Source organism: Chionomys nivalis, chromosome 1, assembly GCF_950005125.1.
Source record: "Chionomys nivalis chromosome 1, mChiNiv1.1, whole genome shotgun sequence".
NCBI lineage: Eukaryota > Metazoa > Chordata > Mammalia > Rodentia > Cricetidae > Chionomys > Chionomys nivalis.
Genome location: NC_080086.1, coordinates 11,096,121 through 11,118,660, shown reverse-complemented (window position 1 = coordinate 11,118,660; position 22,540 = coordinate 11,096,121). Strand labels below are relative to the sequence as shown.

At 38.7% G+C, this 22,540-nt stretch overlaps 1 protein-coding gene across 3 annotated transcripts in view; it reads left to right on the top strand.

The window, feature by feature from the left end:
- The window catches only part of Pik3c2g (phosphatidylinositol-4-phosphate 3-kinase catalytic subunit type 2 gamma), a 324,648-nt gene that overhangs the window by 248,534 nt on the left and 53,574 nt on the right, over positions 1 to 22,540 (top strand). For all 3 annotated transcript variants that reach the window (XM_057780802.1, XM_057780793.1, XM_057780784.1), the window contains 3 exons: positions 6,144 to 6,333; positions 6,781 to 6,902; positions 10,322 to 10,430. In XM_057780802.1, coding sequence (XP_057636785.1) covers positions 6,144 to 6,333; positions 6,781 to 6,902; positions 10,322 to 10,430 — 421 coding nt within the window. The remainder of the gene's footprint in view (positions 1 to 6,143; positions 6,334 to 6,780; positions 6,903 to 10,321; positions 10,431 to 22,540) is intronic.

The following is a 22,540-nucleotide window of genomic DNA, read 5'->3' as shown; positions in this document are numbered from 1 at the left end:
GCCAGAAGACTGTGTCAGATCCCCAGAACTGTAGTTATAAGCTGTTGGATGTTATCTGGTGTGGGTTTGTTCTGGAAACAAACCCAGGTCCTCTGTAAAAGTAGCCATCTCTCTTAATTACTGTTCCTATAGAATACAGTTTTAAGGGCTGGAGAGATGGCTCAGAGGATAAGAGCACTGCCTGCTCTTCCAAAGGTCCCGAGTTCAATTCCAGCAACCACATGGTGGCTCACTACCATCTGTAATGAGGTCTGGTGCCCTCTTCTGGCCTTCAGACATACACACAGACAGAGAATATTGTATACATAATAAATAAATATTTAAAAAAAGAGAATACAGTTTTAAATAACACCATTTTGGTTAAAATATGTGTTTGAATATTTTTGACATATATAATATATATCAATATATTTTACAATGTATAATATATTTGACATATATATAATAAAATAGGGAATTGTGTGATAACACACTTTATAAATATAAGTATAAAAAAGTGCTAGTCAGACATTTCAGAAGTTACAAATTGAATGCTGGATTATTGCTTTTCCTCATGGAATAAAAAAAATTGAGACAGAGCTGCATCAATTTTTCATTCCCTGTGAACTGCTGAGCAGCTCAGAAAGCTGGACAATCAGCACCCCAATTTAAAAACACTGATGCAGTAACGTGTTTATTACACACATCAGAACCCCTGCAATGAAACGAAGCCTACAGTTTAGATGAGGGGCAAATTTGTTCCTGGTGTGTTTGAGTCACGTGAAACCCTTCTGTTTTTAATGATACAATTACAATGTAAGGAGAAGCCTAAAGAGTGACTCCTACAGAGTCCTCACAGACAATCTGCGCAGAAAGATTTCCCAGAGATTATTAAAAGACCTGCTCAGGAAAACATATATTCTATCAAGCCACCAAAGCACATAAATAATTTAAACTGTGAAGAGAAACATGCTCATGTGGAAATTCCCCAGGGTTGCTTGAGGGTCTTACACATCACTCCGGCCCACACCCTGAAGGTAACACTCCCCAGGGGCCACTCTGGCTCTTATGCAGTGGTATATGTAAATGTGAAGGCACAATTGTGTCATTTGCACTGGAGAGGTGACTCGATCAGTAAAGCACTTTCATCTGAGCATGAGGACTTGAATTTCTATGCACAGCATCCCTGTAAGAGCTGGTTGTGATAGTATGAAATTGTAATCCAAGCACCAGGGAAGCAGAGCCAGGAAGATAATTTTTAGACCTGTGGGTAAGCTAGGCTAGCAAAATTGGTCACAAAAGTTTGAGAACAACTGAAGACATCCATTGTCTGACCTTCATACACACATATAGATGTGCACACACATATTCATGTATACCACACACATACAAATATGCACAATGTGCATTTTCATGTTTACAACATACATATATATACATATACCACTCACATGTAAATATATAATATTTAATTTTAAAAGAAATTTCCATTGTTCTAGAAGTTGCTGTGAAGACCAGAGCCAGAGATCTAGCATCTGCCCACGCGTACATTGCTGGGGCATTTTTTGGAGGTGGTTGCTTCTGAGGAGAAGAAATTTAAACTATTAATATACAACATTATGTGAAATTACACATTTACTGTGAAATAGAATACAGAGTATAAGCATTTTAAGATAGAACGTATTGGATATGATGTCAATATGTTTGTGATCCAAGCACTCTGGAGGCTGAAGCAGGAAGATCTCAAGTTTGAGGTCAATTTAGGGTCCCCAAAACAGAAGTAACAATCAATCAAACAAGCAAAAAGACAGGGTCTAAGGTTTAAGAAATTTTGTGATTATTGATCTCTTCAGGAAGCTGGAAATATTTTAGGAAATTTTTTATTTGTTAGGAATTTTTTTTTCTGCCTACAGGCATTCCTGAGTAAAAATCAAAGACTGAACATTTTTCAGCCTTTTCCACACCAGGGAAATCCACACTAAAGCTAGTGGATTATTTTCCTTGGTAAAACAAAATTGAAAGTTTCTTTTTCTCATTATCAAAAATTTATAAACAGAATTGGAACTTGGGAATCAGTGAAATATGAATAGAACTCTTTGGTTACTGTTTTCTAGATTACATTATTTTTTGGTCACATTGACTCTCTCTTGGATTTTGTTTTCATGCAGAAAGAAAATAATTTTACTGCCTTTCTGGAGGATAATAAGATTATCGTGAAGCATTTAGTGAGGTACTTGCCAAAGGACATAGACTTCCTGAGGGCTAAACTCTGATTTGCTCTATCACCCATGTGCCCCAGTACACAGAGCTGTGCCTAGCAGGGGAGTTAGATGTTCTCTATCAAAAGTGCCTGGGGGGTTTCTCAGAGCTGGGATTCTTCTGGCTGTAGCTTTGGATCTTTATTATAAAAAGAATTCTGAATATAGGTTAGAGACATAGTTCAGTAGTAGAATGCCTGTCTCACATTCATGTAGGAATTCCTACTGCCAGTAGCCTTTAGGATACCCACCTACTTGGGCATGGCGTCTTACACTATTTATGCCAGTGTAAAATGTGTGCAGGCCTCTTTTCCGGCTGTGGGATTTGGTTTCTGTTCTTCATTCCAGCAGAGGATTGTGATTTGTGAGTCTACCACTAAAGAAATAATCCTCTATTATTCTCAGTTATGAGCTGGTGTGGGATTTCTTTTAAGCGTCCTTCTTCACATTCATGTGCCCTCCCACTATAGAGACATAACTCAGTAGTAGAATGCCTGCCTCACATGAATGAGGCCCCCCACTATTACCCAAGCCAAAAAGTCGTTCTACAGATTCCTGCTAACAGTGTTATTAAAAAAAAAAAAAGTCCTAGAGCTGTTCCCTGGGTATGTGTGTTTGTGGATAGACAGGCAGACAGATAGACAGACAGATGGATGTTGGATGGATGGATGGATGGATGGATGGATGGATGGATGGATGGTAGTTAGATATCGTTGTTATCTGATATATCAGACCTAAGATGCTCTGAAAACAACTTCCTGGATGGGTAATCTTTAATGGCAATATGTAATATGGTGCCTGTAAGAAGAGGTGGATATTAGTGAAAATTTGCCTTAAAAACATAGGGCAAGGAGCTAAAGTGTAGCTCTATAGTTAAGAGCACTTATTGCTCTTCCAGAGGACCCAAGTTCAGATCTGGAGGCGCACTACTACCTGTAAGTCCTACTCCAGGTGATCAGATGCCATCTTCTGGCCTCCAAGGACACCTGCATACATAAGGCACACATGTACATATTAAAGAAAGCAAAAGACACTCACAGTGCCCCACTTTTCCTAAGACTTTTAACCCTTGGACAATGAGAAAGCAAAGCACATTGTGGGCAGAGCTTGCTGGTGGGAAGTGAGTGCATTAGAATTTACAATGGATGATTCTGTGAGGGCTGTGTGCACAGCCTCACTCCACCCCAGCCCATCAGAGTGCTCAGTAAGCATTTGCTGGATCAATGAGCCGATGAATATTCATAAATAATGACTGGTAATGTACCCATGCTATTGCTATGATTTTCCTGTCTTTAGAGTCAATACTCTCTACTACAGCATAAATTCACAAATTTATAAGTTCCAAGAATATCATGAAAAATATTGAACAGCATGAAAATGAGTAATGGGGATCAGGGCTGTATTTTAACAATTTTAGCAAATTTTAACATCGATTTATGCATAATGATGAGAAAAACTTAAACTTCTGTAAAAGGAGCTAGAAACCATAAAAGATAAATGAGTCTGAATATTTATAAAGTCAGTGGAGATTATTAAACATGGTTGAAGTACATTGTTACCATCGAGGACCTGGTGGATTGATTCTAAAGGGGATTTTGTACGATAATGTTGATGCATGCCAACTCAGAAATTTCATGTTTGATTTTATCTATTCATGTCACAAACCATTAGCAAGTTCACAGTGGAAGGAAATGTGGATAAATATCATACTTCTAAAAGTGAAAAATTTTAAGCATTCCCATTGCCAGGAGAAACATGAAGCCTCCTCACTCGTAGTGAAACTATGTGTTAGTGCCCCTTTCCTGTTGAACTGGGGAACAATTAAAGCAATTCCAAGGGATTAACAAGAACCTGATTTCAGATAAGAGTTTGGATAAATGATTACAAGATAAATGTTCAAACAACCACTAAGAATTAAACTGAAAGCCTTATTTGTAACCTCAATGGAAAGTGGAAATTTAACAAAATCTAGAAGCATTTAGAAATCTTTATGGTATACAGAGGAATAGAATTTCATTCATATCCAGTGTAAAATTGTACAGTACACACACACACTAAAAATAGACTGAGTTCCTAAGGTCCAGATGAAGAAGCAGAAGGAGGGAGACCAATAGCAAGGAAGTCAGGACTGCGAGGGGTGCATCCCCCCATGGAGATGGTGGAACTGATCTAATAAAAGCTCAACAAGGCCAGCTGGACTGGGACTGAACGAGCATGTGATCAAACCAAAATCTCTGAATGTGGCTGATAATGAGGGCTGACTGAGAAGCCAATGATAATGGCACTGGGTTTTGATTCTGCTGTATGTACTGGGTTTTTGGGAGCCTAGTCTGTTTGGATGTTCACCTTCCTAGACCTGGATGGAGCGGGGAGGGCCTTGGACTTCCCACAGGGCAGGGCACCCTGACTTCTCTTAGGACAAGAGAAGGAGGGGAAGGGGGAGTGGGGGGAGTGGGAGGGAAATGAGAGGATGGGAGGAGGTGGAATTAATAAATTAATAAATTTTTAAAAATTCAACCTTTTAAAACAATGCCAATGGAAACTTGGAAATGTAACAGAGAGAATGAGCATGCTGCTTGCTTTCTGGTTCTGATAGGTTAACACTGCCAATCCTTCAGGGAAAGAGAGCAGTGCTTAAGGAAACTAGCAAATTTCAATATGCTCTTCGAAGGGAATAAATAGAAAATATCATAAAAGAAAGGATGAAAGCTTTATGTTAAGGGTTTATTGTAGCATTAGAATACTAAAAATATGCTTCCAAGATCAAGCAACAAAATCAAAACAATCAGAAAAGAAAAAACACCATAGAGTTCATATAAAACACTTAATCATTAAATACATAGTTATAGTGTACTGAATTTTTCTAAGATAGCTTTTAGAAAAATAAAGGTATACAGAGATAAAATAGAACTAAACCTTGAAAATTGAGCCATAGTTTTCAAAATCCTTTACATAAAGGAGACGGGAAAAAGTGGGTGTGGCATATTCAACCTTGGCATATTCATTCCAACATGATGTCATTTACAGAGTTCATGCTTCAGAACCAAACAAAGACATTACCAAAAGTAATCTCCTAATGTACATTTGTGACATTATGTTGGATTGCATGTGGACTACAGGCTGCACACACCTATTCATAGGCAGTTTTGGACCTACCTCACTTTCTAGGTTTAATTTCTGAACATGTGCAAATACTTTAAATGATTTTGAACTACAGTTAATTTGTTTTAACATCATAATTTCTAAAAACATAAAACAAAATAACCTTTATTTATTTATTTATTTATTTTATGTGTGTCTGAATCTTTCTCACTGTGTGAGTCTCTGTCTCTATGTGTGTCTGTGTGTCTCTTTGTGTATGTGTCTATGTTTGTCTCTGTCTGTATGTGTCTCTGTCTCTGTGTGCGTGTGTCTCTGTATCTCCCTCCTCTTTCCTCCAATGCTAAGATTGCAGATGTGTGACACTATGTCCAGATCTCTCTCTCACTCCCTCTCTCTCTCTCCCTTTCTCTCTCTCTCTCGTGTGACACGGGTGTGTATGTGTGTGTTCACTCCTGTGCTCACAGCATTCATGAAGAAATCAGAGGACACTCAATAGGACCAAACTCAGTCACTCAGACTCAACAAAAGCACCATTACCTTCTGAGCTATCTCACCAACGCAAAAAATTTCTCAGAATATGATGATATTTTCTGTCTCACCAAGATAATGTCTTCTATACTTCCTAATAACTTCCAGATGTGAACTTATTTATTTAAGAACACAGTATTTAATAGCTGGGTTTTGTAAATTTTCACCTTACCCTTTCATAAACATACATCTGACAAACATACGGGACCCAATTATAAGCGAAGCCAGTTGATAGAGGGAGTGTTTCTCACTATCTTTTCTTTTCCACTTCTCTAGGAAAATAAAGGAAAGTTTGCAGTGTTTCCCAGTTAAACTGAATAACCTGATCCACACTCTTGCACAGATGCCAGCCATAAGCCTTGCCAAACCAACCCCTCAGACTCTTCCCCAGGAATCCTACAACCTGCATAAAACCAGGACAATTCAGAGAGTCACAATATTAGGGCTCAGCAAGACACACAGCAACGTAAGTTTAAATCTGCACCACAGACTCCGCTACACATACCTTTTAAAGCATGGTGGGTTTTTACTATGCAAATTGAAAATCAGTTACAAGTGGAGAAGTGCCATTAAAGAGATGTTTTAAGAAAAATCATAACAACCGGAGCTATTAGTGGGAGAACCATCAGGAGGAACAGTTCCTACCCTGTGGTAGAATATAAATCAAGAGCTAATTAAAGTGTCTACAAGAAAGGACAGCAAAAATTAGGCAATGTTGAGAGAACATAAAATTATGGAACCCTCATACATTTTATTTATAGGTAATCGTGGCATTACAAATTACATCCTTCAGTTCTGATGATAATTTTTTTAACAGATAGTTTTCCTCTTTGCTTAATTTACCTAAAAGCAGGTTTTAGGGTCTGTGGCAAGTTTAATCTCCATCTTTTGATTTTTGCCTGTTTATCTGCAGCTGTACCTGATCGAGGTGACCCTCAGTGACAAGAGGAAAAGCCTGACCCAAAAGTCATTCGAGCAGTTTTCCAGACTTCACAGCCAAATTCAGAAGCAATTCTCGTCGCTGCCTCTCCCAGAGTAAGGCTCTGTCCCCTCGCCAGCCATATTTGGCCTTCGGAGTTCATCCTTGAGCAGAGGGGAGAAATGATAGCTAAGAGATTTCGTGTTTGGGAGCAGCCGCAGTGTCTGCTGCAGAGCTGCCCCCCCACCCCCACCCCCCCCACCCCCCACCCCCGCGCGCAGAGCCTGAGCGAAGAGCCCTTTGCAGCAGAGAGCAGAACAAAGTTGGCAATTTTCTTTCCAGCCATTGATTTTTGTAGATGGAAGAAAAAAAAAAATCAGAACCTCTTTCATTTTTCATCACTTATTGGGAAAAATTGTTTTATTTCCCTGTTTTAAAATTTAATCTCCTCAGTTGTTTTCTATAAAAATAGAATTGAAATTGAAAGTCAGAACTAAATCAACATGCCTACTCTTCTGGCAATAACTGAAATTTAAGAACTCATATATAAACACACATAGATACAGATAAAGAAGAATGGGGGATTTCTGTTCTGGGGGGGGGTGTAATAATATCAATTGGTTCATTCATAATTCACCTTGGCTTGTTCTCAAGCCGGGATTTTCTTAACCAGTAATGACTCAACTTGCATTATCTAAATGTTATTTATTCCACGTACATTCTGAAGGAATTGCTGAGGACATTCTGTAACAATGAAAAAGACTGAGCACTAGCTGACAGTAGCTACGATGAGAACAAGCAGTCATCTCATCTGAAATACTCGTTAGTTAAAATGGGGCAAATTTGGGTCACACAGCAAAACTGTATTTTATCTTTAAAATTGTGAGTTCCCCAGAAATTAGGATATTGGCAGCCAGATAAACCGAATTTTGATTCTTTCCCTCGGCACCAGGGTTTTTGTTGAGCAGACCAACCTTTGAGGTTGTTCCTAACATGCTTTGTGTATATGGATTTGTACTTGTTCTTTGGTTTAATCACCTTCCAAAGCATACATACAAGTTGTCAATGGGTGAAGAGATACTTTGGAATATTGAAAACGTATGTTTTCTCTTGTCACAGACATTTTGAAGCATGAACATTTTCAATACCTGTAAGATAAGACATTAGACAGCAGTTAAACAATACGAGAGGCAAATGCATTCACTCTGGAAACTTCTATGCATAGGTTTAGGTTTTGTTCTTCTAGTAGAATCGGAAAAAGGGAACCATGAACAAAGATCTGCAAACTTCAGCAAAGTTCAATGTCGAGGCTTGTCATCATATCCAGTAACAGTCACCGTAACAGTATAAATTAACTTCTGTTAGAGGCTGCCTCCTCAGGCCTCTTGGATGCTGTGGAGAACTTCAGAAGTGGTGCGAGCACCTCTTTCCACATGCCTCTTCTCAATTTCTAGCCTTAGTTAAGATTCTGTTCTGCACACGGCTGTTGCCTGGCAATAAAGCTAAATTGATATTCAAACCATTTAAGGAACCCACTGAGGGAGGGACATTTAGCCTTGTGTGCTCTGAGCAGCTCCTGTGGGCTGTCACTCCCACAGGGGCCAAGACTGGAGATCATACATATGGATGAAGAAGACAGCAAGATTTCTTCTGACTGAGGGAAGCCCTAAGAGACTTCCGCAAAGCCCATCTGAGAAAAAAATCAGAAAGTCAGAGTCAGGAAGGATGGAAATCTATTTAGTCGTAGCCTGCAATAGAGGTTTTCTAACTGAGCCATTTGTACTTCCGGCGCCTTCCAGGAGTGCACAAACAGGGAGATTTTCTTAGAAAGAATGACTTAAGCTCATCTGCTGGAGGAGACTCCTCTCCCTCTTCCTGCCTTCCTCTCAGCATCAAAACTTCGCTGTGTGTTCTCCCAGGATGAAAACACACACACACACACACACACACACACACACACAAGACCAGACCAAAGGGAAAAGAAAACCCTGGTGTTAGTACTGAGGAAATGAATTATTCTAATTATTAGAAGAACTCTATTTTCAAATCAGAACTTAAACACACACACAAAATGTAAAAGCTGTTTTCATTTGCTTGCTTTTCACCTTAACCAAATTGAGAGAGAATATGACAATGGTGTCAGGTAAAACAGCATAAAATTACTTTTCAGTAACTGCTGTCAATGTGCATATGGCAGATGAGCTTTACATGGATTGGATGGTACTAGCATGGCCCAGTTCCTAAATTCTGTGCACAGAATTATACTTAGAATTTTCAGTATCTATAAAATGTCAGAAAAGATTGAATTGCTTCATTATACCAATATGGAAGTTTTGCACATAGACATATGAATTATATTTAAAACTAACTAAAGCAGTCTAGTTGCCAAGATCATTTCCAAAACTGCCACCATATGTATGTGTGTAATTTATTTTTTAAATTATAGACTAATTATATATGGATACTAATTTTTGTAACTAATTCCAGATGAAAAAAATCTTAATAATTCAATCCTTAGATTGATAAACTATTTTAAAATATGAAGTGTTACCTAGTTACTAGGTAATAAATTAAATATATACATTTATCCATACTGTACTTTCATGACTTTTTTTTAGCAAGTAACAGGGATGCCAGGTGATGGTGGTGCACACCTTTAATCTTAGCACTCAGGAGGCAGAGGCAGGTGGATCTCTGAGTTGCAGGCTAGTCTGATCTACAGAGTGACCTCCAGGACATCCAAGGTGACACAGAGAAACCCTGTCTCAAAAAATGAACAAAAATAAGCAGCAGGCTTGAAGTCCTGACTTGAAGTCAGCACCTGTCTCTGGTGCTTGCTGAAAAAGTTTCACAACCCCCCTCAGTTCTCCTTCTAGGAAGCACTGCAGGCAGGCCTTCGTCTGCACAAAAAAGCAGAAGCATATGTACAGGAAACAGTAAGTTTCTGAAAAGATACAATTAAGCATAAAAATACGTTACCAGAGGGGACCACTAACAGGTCATCCCACCAAATGACACAACTCACCAAGACAGTCTTCAGGTAGATGACAAAGAAGTCTTCTGGTCAAAGTCTCGGGGACAGGGTGTCTTTGACTCACAAGAATACGACCAGATGGAAGCAGATGCTTCTAAATGAAATGTCTAATTTATATCATGCAATAATGTCTGTCAAGAGCCCATAAGTAACGAGACAACCAGAACTCTTTGAAAAACTGTAAGACATTAATTTCAGAAAGTTTGTATTAGCTTCTACATGTACTGGGTGGAAACATTTGTGGTCTGCCATAAATACAGTAATAAAGATCACATCAAATTAATTTAACATTAAATTAAATTAGTGTTGATATCAGTGCTAATTCAAGTAGCACAAATGACCACAGTTGTGTCTATAAAATGGTCATGATTAATCATGTATATCCTGACTCTTTCTAATGCTGTTATTGGCCCTACATGGGTGTAGCTGTTAACTTTGTGACCATCTCAAAAAAGCTACTTTTCATACTGACTGAAGTATCGCTCCTTTCTTTTCAAACAGGTTTCCTCACTGGTGGCACTTACCGTTCACAGATTCGGATCACAAGAGAATCAGAGATCTAAGTCATTACGTGGAACAGATGCTGAGCGGGTCTTATGAAGTCGCGAATGTAGGTGACAACTTTTTTCTTTTCACTTTCATGCAAAGGTCAACTATTGGCTTATTGTTACCAAAAGTAGTTTTAAATGTATCAGCATGCTGTAGTTTCTTCACTCAACAACCATGTAGGTCTAACATGTCTGAACTCCATGAAATGAAGTCCAGAGCCCCAGTTTCACACCGCCTAGATGATGCAATGTGAGCTAAAAGGACCACAAAATTCTTCGATGCTCTAGAGTCTCAGAAGTATTGATTTCTTCTGAATTTGATACAAAAACTATGGATTTGGAGACAGACAGTATTTTTCAGGCTTTTAACTTGGGTTGGGATTTCAATTGTTCTAGGGTAATGTCCTAAGGAGGAATAAAGCCACAGAGAGATCATGGGTAAGGAAAATCATGTTAATCTACTAGGTTCCCATTGAGACTTTGACAAAGTATGGCAGTAAAGTGACCTGAAACAACACAAGTCTATTATCTTTCAGTTCTTGAACTCAGAAATTAAATATGGCACTTTAGGAACTAGAGTCACGGTATTGACAGACCTGCTCCTTCTGAAATATCCCATCTACAAGAACAAAGGTTCTCCACCTGTGGGTCATGACCTCATTGGGGGTTGCATACCGGATATTTACATGATGATTAATAACAGTAGCAATTTTACAGTTATGAAGTAGCAAAAACATAATTTTATGGTTGGAGGGTCAACACAACATGAGGAACTATATTAAAGAGTTACAGTATTAAGAAGGTTGAGAACTTCTATCCTAAATGATCTCTTCCAGCAATACATGGGCACATTCAGAACTCAGTTTCTGCCATCACACATTCCTGTCTGCCTCTAACTGTTCTTGTGCCTCTACTAGAAGGATGTTATTCATTAGACTATGCAAACCTGAACTACACAGGACAATCTTACCATATCAATACCTTCAGTTTAAATTTATCTAAAAATATGAATCTGGACTGAAGTCTCACAATCCAAAGGAGGAGCAGAAGGAGAGTGAGCACGAGCAAGGAACTCAGGACGGCGAGGGGTGCACCCACACACTGAGGCAATGGGGATGATCTATCAGGAACTCACCAAGGCCAGCTGGCCGGGGACTGAAAAAACATGGGACAAAACCGGTCTCGCTGAACATAACGGACAATGAGGACTACTGAGAACTGAAGAACAATGGCAATGGGTTCTTGATCCTATTGCACGTAATGGCTTTGTGGGAGCCAAGGTAGTTTGGAAGCTCACCTTAATAGACCTGGATGGAGGTGGGTGGTCCTTGGACCTCCCACAGGGCAGAGAAACCTGCTTGCTCTTTGGGCTGAGGAGGAAGGAAGACTTGAATGGGGGAGGGGGAGGGAATGGGAGGTGGTGGCGGGGAAGAGGCAGAAATCTTTAATAATTAAATTAATTAATTAATAAAAAAATCAGCAAGAAAAAAAAAATAAAAAAATACCCACAGGAAAAAAAAAATAAAAATATGAATCTGCTGTATGACAAAACTTTTCCTGAGGTGACACAACCTGCACATCTACTCTCTCCAGATTTAAAAAAAAAAAAGCTTCTATAACGGATCAAAGTACAGATATCCAGCTTGGTGAATAGTGAGTTCCAATGGGGTTACTTACAAGAATATAGATGAGGGATTACTTACAGGAGCAGAAATGAACCAAAGACTGTTGTATCACCAAAGCCCACCCCAGCATGAGTGGTAGCTCCCAACGCTGGGAACCTGGAGCACACTGCACAGCTTCAGACAGCTCAGAGTAGGAAAGTATGCTTTCTAGATGCCTCATTAGTCTGAACTGCTTTCAGGTTGCTCAGCTGGTTTCTGTTCTTCCCATCAGCTGGTCTGGTCTCAGAGTCTTCTTTGCAGCTCTTTCCTTCAGTATGAGGGGACTCTAAGCTTTTATTGCTTGCTGTGGTGGAGCCAGGAGGAGAGCTAGTGAATCCATTCAGTTTCAGGGACTTCCTAAAGCTATTTAGAGTAGTTTACTTTCATTCTAAAGATTTCTGAAAAATGGAATGTTTTAATCTCTGGATGGAGGGATCTGTTATACAACAGTACCTTCTTTCTGTAACAAGTCCTTCATCTTAAGGTAGCAAGTCTTTCTCTGTCCTACCAGCAAGCTCCAAAATAACCACATAAAGAATATTTTTAATTTTGGAACCTTGGTCAATAGTTCGGACTTGCTTCTAACTAGCTCTTATAACTTAAATTAACCCTTTTCTATTGATTTGCATGCTGCCACGTGGCTCATGGCTTGTTACCTCATCTCTCCAAATGTCATGCTCTATAGTATCTGGCTGGTGACTCTACCTTCTTCTTCCCAGACTTCTCTCTGCCCCAAAAATCATGCCTAACTTTTGGCCATTTAGCTTTTTATTAAACCAGTCACAGTGGCATAGCTTCACATACTGTAAAGGAATATTACACAGTGTTTCACCATTTTTGTTTAAATTAAAGGGAAGTTTTTAACTCTAATATAGTAAAACTGTAAACAATAGAATAATTATTAGGTAAAAATTTCATTTGCAACGTCCAGTCCATTTCTATTTGGCATATTTGGGAAAATACTCCATTATTTATTCTATCTTGATGAGTACAAAGCTCTGTACCTAATTTACCTTCTATTATAACAAAGGAAAACTGCAACTATAACTACCTACTCTTCAATTCCATTAAAGACCCCAGAAGAACATAATAAGTACTTGAGTAAACAGGAAGTGCAGGGCAAGCAACTTTCAAAACTATAAGAAATGACAGAAACAGCTGGACATTCACCCAACTCCTCTGTAGCATAGAGGCATTTATCTTTGGCTTATAGGCCTAAAATATTTAACAGACTTTCCTGTGAAGCAGGAATTTATGAAGAATGGTCTTAGTCTTTCTTGACAAAGTCTGACAGTCACTTTTTTGTGTCCTGCTTTTCTGGTTTGGGCAGTGTACTATCATCAGTCCAGGCAATACCAATGTTGTACCTAAATGACTAACTTTTTCACAAAGAAAGTAAACTCCATATGGAGTTTTTTTCAACACCTATTATCCTTTTATGAAATGATTGATGCTGCCAAAAGCATATATGTATCACTGTCACAAAAAGTCTTGTTATTATAACATTTTAAATACTATATTCTGTAAGTCTTTGAAGTGTTTGAAGATCACATATCTGTCTCAAATATAGCTTTTGCATGACCTTAAAAACATACCTAACATGACTATAAGTTTGATTCTCATAGATGACTATATTTTCCCAAATAGCTTCCAAGGACTAAAATTTTACATTTTTAAATGAGATACAAAGGTACAATACCACAAACAAGAAATAGAAATATATAATACAGTGTAACAAAAATAACCTTAAATTTGTTTTATATTCAAAATTTCATACCAATGTAAAATATTTCAGAAAAGTAGTTGTTCAAAAGTAGACTCAACAATCTACCCTTTTATCCTATCAGTTCTATATTATATACCCCCTTTTCTCTTTTAGAAAGAGATCCTTGAATCTAATCTCATTTTTTTCAGTTTTTTTTTTTCTGATCATGACCAATAACAACTTGTAACCAACACTCCTTAATGATGGTAAACATTCATAACCCATCAAATGACTAAAAGCCATCTACCCTACCTTTTGGGAATGTGGTTGTCATAGTCTCTAGACTGTTCCCTATTGTATGGGGACACCACCATCTTTAGGGAACCCTGGGAAAATCGGGATAAGGGTCAAGTCCTTGGAGAGCTAACTGTTGTCTAGCCTCAGTTTCACAATATCTTAAAACTCCTGTGTAATAAACAGTCAAGGAACTGTCATTTTGGTTTTACAGTTTCTATGACCCAACAATTTCCATTGTTTTACTTGCATCATTTTGTATTTTCTATTTTAATCATAACACTTACAAGTAACACACAAATGAATTTTGTATTATACATAGAATACAATCTTTGCTTTTTAGTTGGAATGTTTAATTATGTACATCTGCTGTTGTTGAGTGCATTCATGAGTATGCTGTGCATACGTGTTTATGTGGGTGCATGTATGTGTACATCTAGGTCTATTATCTTACAAGTGCTTTCTTTAAGATGCTCCTGGTGTATTTTTTTCTTTCTTCTACTCTTAAAATCCATTGTTGATAGTTTAGCTCTGTCTTCAGAGTCTTATACTGATTAACGGGGGAATTTCCACACAGATTAGAGCATGTGTTTCCAGTGTTTTAAGGACAACATTTGCATTTTTCCCAGTGATGTGAAACCCTAAAGCAGTCTGTTTAACCCATTTGTATGTCATACACCATGCTAATAAGACATGTTAATTTCTTTCTTCCTTGTCTGTTTTTAACACCTTTGCTCTTCCAGACGTCTTTATACTATCTTCAGATTCAATGCTGCCTCTCTTTCTCATAAGTACTCTTCAGGGCTTCCTATTTTGTACTGATGGTGATTCAGCACTGTTGGCTCTCTGATCCTTTGAGCCAAGTTTAGAAATCACATGTCTAGCTCTTTCAGTCACTCTCTGAAGAATAGGAGTGAAGTGACCTAACAGAATAGGGATGGTGTGACCTAACCTGCTGTCACCATGAGAGTCTAGCACTATAATCACATCCTGATCACAGTTTCTAAAATGTCTGCCATGTCAGATGTGCCTGCCCACTTCCCACCCAGCCCTTACCCTGTCCTCTCAGAGAAGCTGTGCTGTAAATCCAAGTCTGTGGCCATTACCATTCCCAAAAGCTTTTAAATATTTCTTTAGTTGCTAGGATAGTATTCTCAGTGGTTCTGGAAGCAGTTTGGAAAATTCTATAGAGTTTCTAGGCTAAAATTCTGTCATTATATGGGAGTCAGATCTGGACTTGCAAGACACACAAGCATACATACACACAAACATACAAATCCACACACAGACACCCATCTAAATGTTCATAAACACACATACATATACACACAAACACCCATCTAAACATACATAAGCACATATACATATATACACATAAACACAAATACAAAGGCATACATACATACAAACACACACCATACACACACTCATAAGCATACTGTACATGTGTGAAGCTGATGCTGAAGAATCTCTCATTCTTTACTGTTGAGTGAGTTGTCTGCATGATAAGGACCATCCCTGTGAGACAGTTGACTGATTTCTTAAACAAGCAGCAAGCAGACAGAACTCTTTAGTTCTTGGACATAATCATGTAGTAATTTATCTAGGACAACATCTTTAGGGTGGCGATTACAAGCATTCTTGGGTGCTTTACTTTTTGAAGCAAGGATGGAGAACATTTATAGACTATTTTAAGTTAAATCACATACCTAGAAGAGTTTGAATGTCACCAGTGTAAGCCCATCTGAAATAATAATCAAACTAATCAGTAATCACAAGTCTTTTCTCAAGACAGGATCTCATGTAGCCTAGGTTGGCTTTAAGTTGCAATCCTTCTGCCTCTGCCTCTGCCTCCAAGCGCTGGAGTTGCAGGCATGTGCCACCATGCTTGCTTAATGAGGAATCATTTGCTATGAGAAAACTTCATCTCCGGTATTCAATATTCTAATGAATAAAGATAGCCTCCCCTGATTGATTTGTCAGTAAATAACAGAAGCAGGCACAAGCTTATTGATTAGAGGAGAGAAAACACCCTTCCTCCTCCCTATCCCTAGCCACTGTCACAGACAGTAACTCCCTCCTCTCTCCTCTCATATGGATAATACCAGTCTTACAGCCTCTAATATAGCAGGTCCTCAGGCGTCCTAGTTTTTGGCTGATTCTCAAATGTGGTTAGATTATTGTGTTGCCCTGTTATGTTAAAGATGGCAGACACTGTTCTGTATCAAAAGATAAGTGCCTGGACACTAAAGAGTTAAACTTGAGTCCAAGCAAGTTAGAGGGTATGGCATTTAAGTTGCTACTGAAGGCCAGACAGTAGTCAATAAATAGAGATCAGAAAGTGTCACTCTGGACAAAGAGAGTGGCAAGAAGCAAGCATGATGACTGTGTTCTTTTTTCCTGTTAGGAAATGGAAGAACTAATGACTAAATCCACTTTAGACTTGCCTCACTTCTTAATAGTTCCTAACACATCAATGTATGCTAAATGTTTTAAATGAGTAAATGAATGGCAATACCATCATTATCATATAGTGGCCTATAGGATGACTGTTGTCCTTCAAATCCTAAGGGATTGACAGGTTAAATCTGAGAATATTTGGCAGTGATCTTTAAACTCCATTTCTTAATGTTTACAAGTTGTTTCCCAATCAACCCATACTTCCATAATTGGTGATTTTATATAAAAATATCCATATGAATATGTGACATGCAGAAAAAAACTCAAAAGTTTAGAAAACTTTAGAAGTACAATAAAACAGTATTTAAAAATGAATATTCCTCTAAGGCTAGGGATGTAGTTCTGTTGGTTGAGTGCTTGGCTAAGACACAGAAAGCCCTGGGTTCAATTCCCAGCATTACATATGCAAGACCTGGTGATGCATGCCTATATTCCTAGCACTCAGGAGGTAAAGGCAGGGGTATCTAAGATTAAGGTAATTATTGGCTACACAGCTGATTTGAGCCTTACCTGGGCAACAGGAAGCGCTGTATAAAAAATAATTTCCCCTTATAGTAGTGTGTGATACAAATTGTGCCACATGACAGAGATTTCCACCTTAGTACAAGATGCTCATGGGACTATTCAGCTGCCAAATGAAAGACTGGCTCCATTGGCTGCCTAATGTCAAGGCAGGGACACTCCTGGCTATGACCAGCATGGATGAATGTTAATGTGTGCTAAGTCATTACTGTACTTCCAGGAAGACCACTCTGGTTCTGGAGATCACATTTGCAATGTATCTGTTTTGATTAAAGAGAAGAAATGAATAGTGTGTGTTCCACATGGGAACTAACTGCTGGAGAAATGGAAGGAGAATGATAATGTCAGCAGGAGGAAGCAGCAAATGTTGAAAACAATGTAAGAAATTATGAAGACTAGACGACAGGAAAGTAAGCATTTTCAGCATAAAGAGAATATTTAGGGCCTGGATGAAAGGCTTAACAGTTATGAGTGTGCATTGTTCCCTCAGAGGACTCAAGTTCAGTTCCCAACACCTACATCAGGAACTCACAACCTTCTGTGAGTCTAGCTTCAAGGGACCTAACACCTGCTTCTGGATTCCATCAGTACCTGCATTTGCATGCTTATACCCACACACATACACATATAAATTTAATAATTTTTGAAAAGAAAATACTCACATATTCAGTTTTCTAATATTTATTGTTTTCTAACAGTATATTTTAATCTCTATCTCAATCAGTGAATAGCAGGAATTGAGTGCAGAACCTCCTGCCCTTTAACCAAAAGGCTGTGTATTTCATTGCTTTGGGGCCAGGTGGTTTCTGCAATCAAAGAATAGAGTAGAATGTTAACATATACGGCCCTTACTGAGTGATGTTCTCAGAAATTCATATCCATGTACTTAGGCTTCAAGCCAGGGTGACAAGTATGGCAGTTATCTGGGAAGGAAAGTACTGAGGAAAGAGTGGGAGGGTTCTCACCTTTGAGTGCAGCCACCCTACTCTCACTGAGGCTGCATGGATACAGAGTCTTTCACAATGAATTAAGAATATTCAGTAACTACTGACACTGTCAGGATTTGACCTTTGTAGACAAAGGCAAACGGAAAGACATTACTGATTTCTGCTGATGGTATGATAAGGGTGAGTATTGAGATCTGTCTAGATTCGGGAGCAAGGTGTAAATGGGAAAGAGCATGTGTACAGTAAAAGGTTCTACAGTGGGTAAATGCACAGAGGCATGAGCAGAGGGCTTTCCTAAAGCAGAAGACAAAGGAGCTGGGCGTGCACAGGATAGTGAGACCACAAAGTGCAGTTCAGCACAACAAGGCTTAATTAAGGTGTCGTGCATCACTCTCTCGGACGCATGGGGACATGTAGACACAGCCACCAAGCACAGACCTGCCCTTTCCATTACAGTCGCATTTGCAGAGGTGACTTCATTAAACCACTCCTTCAGAGGCCCCGAGGACACATGCTTTCATATCACTGTGTGCTGCTATTAGTCTTTATTGGTTAGCACTGAGACACACGAAAGTTGGGTAAATGTTAGGTAGCACATTATGTTTTAAAATAGTTTTAACTAAAGCCTGGGGTTATAGTAAATGAAAAATAGAGGAGAAGGGGAAGTAGGAAAGATTGCCATTCTCGAGCATAAGATATTATGAAACCAAATATTCTAATGGCACACCAGCCGGAAAATGTGTGCCATCATCTAGCATTGAAGTTCTAAAGAGGAGAATTCCATCTTGCTCCATCATAGGCTCTCCCTAAAGAAAGTCCACATTGTAGTTGCTCCTCCAAAGTAACAGGGTTGCAAGTATGATCCTAGCAACCTAGCTGATTTCTAGGGCGTGCTGGGATGAGCATGGCTTTACCCGTGCTCAGCACGTACTCTACAACTGGTGGACACGTCCCAGCCGCAACAAAAAAAGTTTAGAGGATGGCCCTTCTGTAAGACCTCTGTGCTGCATCTCTTTTATTAATTACCCTTTCTGTACTAAAAAAATCAGTCAAGTATTGGACAAATATGTCCAAAAGCATGAAAAATAATATACATGTTCTGTAAGCAGAGCTTTATAGTTACTGCTTTCTACGACTGCCAGCTTGGCCAGAAATGTATGTGTATATGTGTGTACGTATGTGTGCAGGCAGGGACTTGTATGTGATAGACAAGTACTCTGCCACTCATCTACACCCCCAGCACAACAATTGCTTTGCTACTGTTGTCATTATTATTTTTGTTGTTAAGGTACACATTTTATACTTTCTGACAAGAGGTTCCAAAAATAGTATTTATGGAGATTTATAAAAATATCTTTAGGAGTCTTATCTTCAGAAATACTTATCTTGTTGGTAAAAGTGATGTGGTGTGTGTTTGTGTGTGTGTGTGTGTGTGTGTGTTTAACCCAAGTGATTCATATGTCCAGACATGTTTGAGAAAATCTACCACAGAAAGTAAAAAACTGAATCTGTCACAGATGGCACTATGAAATCTGACTGCCTTTGTCTACACCCTATGGTCATGGGTGCTGATGGCCTTTTAAAGATGTTTGTAACTTTATAAACTCTACATATTCCCATTAATCCAAAGAAATTTCTTAGAACTTGAATGTCACTCCAGAGGCTGGACTGTGATGGAGCCCAAATGTCATCAAATGCTGAACTGTGAGGGTTGGGGATATGGCTCAGTCTCTAAAGTACTTGCGGATGAACCAAGGAATTCTATTTCAGATCCCCAGTATTTACATAATAATTAGGATTGACATGCATAAACAACCTCAATTATGAGGGTGGAGACAGGCTGAGTCCTGGATCACACTTAGCAGAATCAGTGAGCACCGTATTCAGTGAGTGACCCTGTCTTAAGAAACAGGGTGGAACTCGACTGAAGAAGATACTTCACATCAATCTTTGGCCTCCATATGTGTCTGCATATGCACAAACACACACACACTACATATACACACTACACATACTGCATACACAACACACTACATACACTACGCACACACTATACACAGACTACACACACACATACACACACTAGCCACATTGGCCTCAGTGCCCAGGTTCTCTGGACTACACAGCACGACCTCTTGTTAATGATCATGTGATAGCTTCATGCATTTCTTTGTGTTTGTAGACACTCTGTTCTTTTCTTTTCTTTCTGAGAAAATAATTGACAAAAGCAACTAAAGTGAAGAGGGTGGCTCCCAGGTTGGTGGTAAAGTCTGCCACGGTGGACCACATGATGTAGAAAGGGGCTCCAGCTAAGATGGTGGGGGAGGGCAGCAGGAGCCTGAGGCAGCTGGTCACATTGCATACACAATCACAAAGGGAGAGTTGAATGCATACTCTTGGCTCTCTTTATCCCTCTTAGCCTATGGGATAGAGCCATGTGTGTTCAGGGCAAATATTCCTACCTGTGTTAAATCTCTCTGGAAACACTCTCAAAGACAAATGCAGAGGTATGTTTTCTAGGTAAATCTAAGTCCTATCAAGTCTCCCACATGACTTAAGTCCCATTAAGTCTTCTAAGTAACTAAGTGCTATCAAGTCTCCTATGTGACTAAGTCCCATCAAGTCTCATAGGTGACTCTAAGTTCTATCAAGTCTCCTATGTGACTAAGTCCCATCAAGTTGGTAATCAAAATTTGTCATCACACTTCCTTAAATTTGTTTGTGTTTAGAGAATGAAATTTAATTTCAGATTAAATTAAGCACAATTGACCTAAAAGTTACATTGCTAATTCCAACACAAATCGTGTTACTTTGGCATTTTTAGGTTTGAATTTTAAAGATTACCTCCCTTTCCTCATATGTGTAAAGAAAGCTATTTTTGATATGAGCATTAAAATTTATAAAGTATGGAATGTACTATCACTATTTTTATTACTTTAAGTGACATTAACTGCTTAGATGAATATTTTGTGCTCTCACAATTCTTTCTCCTCTGTAATAAAACCCGAGACTTAAAGGTTTGTATGTTACTTGTTTCGAATACTCTTGGGCAAGATAGTCCTTATCTTTGATCCTAGAAAAATCCTTCCAAATATATTTTTTGCATAGTTGCTTGTCATGAGGCAGCACAGGAAAATTAAAGATAATTGTATTATGCATGCATACTAAAATATGCATCCAGTTTTAGTTATATGTTAAATTTATGACTCTTTCAAACTATATATGTAATTATGCAAAACTATGTAAGAAAATTTTAATTATTTGACAACTGAATGCATATATATGTAATGTATATATATGTATATATATATATATATATATATGAGTTTTGATCTTTTCATGTCCCATTGATCACCCTCTCTCCAACTAAAACACTTTTTATTCCCAATCAGTCCTTCTACTTTTGTGTCTTCTCTGTTTTTGTTTTTCGTTTTTGTCTTTTTTTTTCCACTGAGTTTAATTGGTAGTCCTCACAACCTGAACATGGGTGATAGGTTATTTATCAGAAAGTACACAACTAACTCATCAGAGGTTATACTTTTGAAAATACTGCTTGCCCTGGGACTTTACATTTTTATTGAGCACCTACTGTTTGCAACCCTCTAAAGTCAGACTTTTGTCTTTGTTTCTGGAGAATGGATAGGCTGCAATAACATAAGGCATACTTGACTCTTGATAACTTTATGATATAGTGATGATATAGGTGTGAACATAAGTAATATGAGACTTAAAACAGAAAGGCCATGAGAAAGAAAGAAAATGCAGTCTGAATATAAAATTGGACCCTCATTTCCAAAAATCACATATTATTGTATCGTTGACTGTAAGTTGTGCTGCTTTTGTTGAGGGTGTTGATTTAAAGATGTGAAAACAGGCTGGATGATGGGGCAGTTGTGCCTAAAGATATCCTCCCCCCTCTCCCTCCCTCCTTGCCTCTCTTTCTCCCACTCTCTCCTCCTTCTCTCCCTCTAAGAGAGCATTTGTTGACAAATGAAGCTGGCTTTGAATGGAAGCCCTATCACACTAACCATCTCCTCTGAAGAGATTAAGGGAGCATTTGATTTGGAATCCTTGTACCATTTCTGCCTGCCTTCTGTTGGCTCAGCTCCACTCACATCCCTGGACTGAGAGAAGCTTTAGTGTTTCGGTGTTTATAGATAAACTCCAGCATGACGTCAGTAAATAGAAATCCGCTTTGTGATGTGGGATTCCCCGCTGTAATTCAGTAATTACCATTACTGAATAAAGAAAACTGTCTTGGGCCTATGCAGGGAATAGAGGTAGGCAGGGAAAACTAAAGTGAATGCTAGGAGAAAGAAGGAGAAGACAGGAGAAGCCATGTAGCCCTGCCGGACACAGATGCTGTAACTTTAGCCAGTAAGCCACAGATTAATAGAAATGGGTTAAATTAAGTTGTAAGATTTAGCCAATAAGAAGCTAAAGCTAATGGGCCAAGCAGTGATTTAATTAATAAAATTTCTGTGTGGTTATTTCAGGATTTAGCAATCTCCTTCAACAGATTGGCACCCACATGGACAACTAAAATATACTTAAAGCCTTAGAGGGCTTGGAAAGGCTAG